Source organism: Setaria viridis, chromosome 8 (genome assembly GCF_005286985.2).
Source record: "Setaria viridis chromosome 8, Setaria_viridis_v4.0, whole genome shotgun sequence".
In the NCBI taxonomy this organism is placed as follows: Eukaryota; Viridiplantae; Streptophyta; class Magnoliopsida; order Poales; family Poaceae; genus Setaria; species Setaria viridis.
Genome location: NC_048270.2, coordinates 4,987,719 through 4,992,149, shown reverse-complemented (window position 1 = coordinate 4,992,149; position 4,431 = coordinate 4,987,719). Strand labels below are relative to the sequence as shown.

The 4,431-nt window shown below is 42.9% G+C and overlaps 1 protein-coding gene across 1 annotated transcript; it reads left to right on the top strand.

The window, feature by feature from the left end:
- The first annotated feature begins 250 nt into the window (after positions 1-250).
- Positions 251-3,838, top strand: LOC117866531 (receptor-like protein EIX2). Its single transcript, XM_034750762.2, has one exon. It carries the CDS (start codon positions 645-647, stop codon positions 3,618-3,620), a length of 2,976 nt encoding a protein of 991 aa, XP_034606653.1. The 5' UTR covers positions 251-644; the 3' UTR covers positions 3,621-3,838.
- Positions 3,839-4,431: the final 593 nt, after the last annotated feature.

The window sequence follows — 4,431 nt, the reverse complement described above, 5'->3', positions numbered from 1 at the left end:
GACAGTCTATACAGACCACAGCAGTATTGCGAGTGCCGTTCTGGTATTAGCCAGCTACGCGGGTACGCAGTAATGTAGGGAATTTGTCAACACGGATGTCTACGCGTTCAAACAGAACAGTATGACTATAAGAATTTTGTCTCATATCTTTCCATAGCATTAATTAACCACAAATAATGGTAGCATATGACAGCTGTGCGACAAAATTGCGTGGATGATATCATTCCGACGATCAATGTTGTGCAGTTGTCCGACTAATCGCGATTAGTCACGATTAGTCTTGCTTTTATGCTGCTGCCCTGCTCTTGCTCTGCTCTCCTCTGCTGCTGTTCTAGTGCTTGCTCTGCTCCTGCTTCAAGTAAGTCGCCAACTGACCATTATTTGTGGTGTTGATGCTTGCTGTATACTATGCACTATATAGTATACATATCATATCGGTCCTTGTATGTATGGACCGACTAATTGGACCTGATCGACGACTAATCGCGACTAATCACCTTGTCGGTGCTATGGCGACTGTATAACATTGCTGACGATACGACCAAGACTTTTGCGTTAGTTGACTGCTGAATGGATGCCATCGAATAAGATGAGCTGAATGAATGCTATGCTGATACTGCACTCATATCTTATACGTGCTGAAAATGGCTGCGGTGAGGTTCCTGCTTCTCCAAGGAACAGTCCTAGCCTGGCTGCTTCTGATCCTGCCCATGCCCTCAAGTTCCTCCCTTCAAGCTAAGAGCTCCAATGGGAGATGCATCACAAGTGAGAGGGATGCGCTGCTCTCATTAAAGGCCGGCTTATCAGATCCCGGGAACCAACTCTCATCATGGCAGGGAGAGGATTGCTGCCAGTGGAAGGGTGTTCACTGCAGCAACAGAACCAGCCATGTCGTTAAGCTCGATCTCCATGGTGACCGTGATTCTCCCTACGAACTGGGAGGTGAGATGAGCTCCTCCTTAGTTGGATTACAGCATCTTCAGTATTTAGACTTGAGTTGTAACAACTTCAGTAAGATGAGCTCCTCCTTAGTTGGATTACAGCATCTGAAGTATTTAAACTTGAGCCGTAATTACTTCAATAGTGCAATCCCAAAGTTTATTGGCTCCCTTAAAAGTCTTGAATACCTCGACCTTTCCTGGGCGGCATTTGGGGGGAGAGTGCCTCCGCAGCTAGGTAACCTATCCAAGCTCGCCTATCTTGATCTTAATTCAAATTACGGGGGCTTAAACTCGAGCTCTCTATACTCAGACAGCCTTACATGGGTGTCACATCTTTCCCTACTGAAGTATCTTGATATGAGCTCGTTGCATCTTAGCGCTGCAATAGACTGGATTCATGGAATTAGCAGCCTTCCGTCACTAGAAGTTCTTCATCTAAGTAACAGCCATCTAAGAAACACAAATACCATTCTCAGCCATTCTAATCTAACAGCACTTAAGGTATTGGACATCAGATGGAACTCCTTTCATGCTGCAATTTCTCCCAGTTGGTTTTGGCACATAAGGACATTGACTTATCTTGACCTCTCCTCGTGTGGCTTCCAAGGCCCAATTCCTTATGAGATGGGAAATATGACTTCACTTGAGGAAGTTTATACAAGTGATAACAATTTTGGGAGTATGATACCACCGAATTTGGAGAACCTATGTAACTTGAAGATTATGGAGCTTCGATGGAGTAATATCACTGGGGATATAGGTGATTTGATGAACAGGCTTCCAAAATGTTCATGGAACAAGCTGTACGCGTTGGATTTTTCCAGTAACAAATTGGGTGGGAACCTTCCAAATTGGTTACAGCCTCTAAAGAATCTGAGTTACTTAAATTTGAATGGTAACGATATCACGGGCCCTTTACCATTGTGGATAGGAGGGCTTAACAATTTGACTATATTAAATCTTGGTTCTAACCAGCTGGTTGGTGAAATAAATGAAGAGCACTTTGAAGCATTGACAAATTTACAAGTACTAGAAATGTCTGGTAACTCTCTTTCCATGCGGGTACACTCGAATTGGATTCCTTCATTCAAATTAAAGGTGGCCAGTTTCAGGTCATGCCAGCTTGGACCTGCGTTCCCATCATGGATTAGATGGCAAAGGAGTATCAATTTTCTTGACATTTCAAATGCAACCATACATGACAATGTACCCGATTGGTTGTGGGTCGTAGTTTCAACAGCTTCCTATTTGAACATGTCAAATAATTTATTAAGTGGCACATTACCAGCAAGTCTTGAAATGTTGGCGGCAGAAATCATTGACCTTAGTAGTAACAGATTTGCAGGTCCAGTTCCACGTTTTCCAACAAACAATTTATCTAGTTATTTTGACCTCTCCAGAAACAATTTATCAGGAACACTACCAGACTTTGGAGCCATGGATTTATTTACTTTGGCTCTTTACAACAATTCAATTTCTGGCAGTATACCATTTTCGCTGTGCCTCGTGCAACGCTTGAATATACTAGACCTATCAGGAAACAGGTTATCAGGAGAGTTGCCCACTTGCAAAGGAGATTCTGGTCTGTACAAAGATATGCTTGCACTTAACTTAAATAGCAATAATCTTTCAGGAGTTTTCCCGTCAGCTCTTCAGATGTCCCAGTATTTAATTTTCCTTGATCTTGCATATAACCAATTCTCTGGGAATTTGCCAGCATGGTTAGGAGATAAGTTGCCATCCCTAGCATTGCTACGACTGCGGTCCAATAACTTTTCTGGCAATATTCCCGTTCAACTTGCAACGATTCAATGGCTTCAATATATTGACCTTGCATGTAACCGCATTTCTGGTCAAATACCTGAGTCCATAGTGAACTTGACTACAATGGCTCGCTTCAACGGAGATAGTTCCCTTGATGAAGTAGAAGGATCTAGAATTGGCATCGGCCTTTCATTAGAAGGATCTGGAATTGGCATTGACCTTATTAATGAAGTAGAAGGATTTGGAATTTACTTTACAGAGACCACGTCAGTTCTAACCAAAGGGCAACAGCTTGAATTATCTAAAGGAATTCAGTACATGGTAAATATTGATTTATCATGTAACAATTTGACTGGACAAATTCCTCAAGGCATTAGTGCTCTGGTTGCTTTGAAAAGCTTGAATGTTTCTTGGAATCATTTAAGCGGGAGAATTCCCAATAACATTGGTGACCTCAAGGCATTGGAGTCCCTCGACTTATCACATAATGAGCTATCTGGAGAGATCCCTTCAAGCATATCAGCTCTAACTTCTTTGGCCAGCTTCAACCTCTCGTATAACAATCTAAGCGGAACAATACCAACAGGGAATCAACTTCAGACGCTAGCAACTGATGACCCGGAATCAATGTATGTTGGAAACATTGGTTTATGTGGTCCTCCGCTCCCAAAGGGTTGCCCTCGAAATGGAACAAGTAATTCTCCAGTTGATGAGCCTGAGCCAAAGGACAATGGGATGGTGAACTCCATCTACCTGAGCACGATTATCGGGTTCATCTTTGGCCTTTGGGTGGTGTTCTGCATTATGTTGTTACAGAAGGGACTGAGGTATTCCTATTTCGCCTCCATTGATTACTTGTATCACACGATGTGCGTTCATGTGGTTGTCACTTGGAACTTCTTGATGGGAAGGTAATTCTTAATGTTTTACATCGTGTGACACGTATAATTAAGCTATGTATTTGTAGTTTGTGTATGAGGCACAAGAGGATGGTTATTCTCTGTATAAGTATTACTGTATTAGTTACAGTGTGCACGGTACAACAATGTACCACTGTATGATGGTTCGCTATAGTGCGTGTATAATGCATGAACTCTAAAATTCCGCAGTGGACATTTTTTTTTCATGAGTAACTTTTGTTTGCATATTTGTTTTTTATAATTGCATAGGGATTCATGGATAAAAATGGCACCCTATATACACATGAACGAACGTTATTCTCTTGTCCGGAATCGACATCCTAGCCACATTTCATATTATTCCGACAGAGGGAATCGAGCAGGATTAGCTGCCTGATCTACATGGTTTTGCCCAAAAAAAACACATGAATGTGAAATTCGATTGATTCATGCGTTCGGAGCGGAACTGAAGTTGGAGCCAGTGAAGTGTGTTGAGCTTACGAGATGCGTGCTGGGAAGCTTCCAGAGCAAGCTCTCCATGCGCTTCTGTGCCTCTGACTCTGGGCCAGGTTCGTCTTCGCATATCGGTTTTATACTGGGCTGGAGGATCCGTCCATCCATTGATCGGGTCCGGGAGGGTAATAGCCTGGCCCATCAGTTTGGGACTAGTAGGTAGGCTGCTGTTTCCGAGCACCGACCCACAAAGCAATTCTGAGTCCATGTACGCGCACACGCCTCCCGACAGGCCGTGGGCGGATCGTGTTGGTGCTGCAGAGAGGTGTTTTAGTTCTTCAACAATTTTTTTTAAAAAAATCGAGGTCATTTTG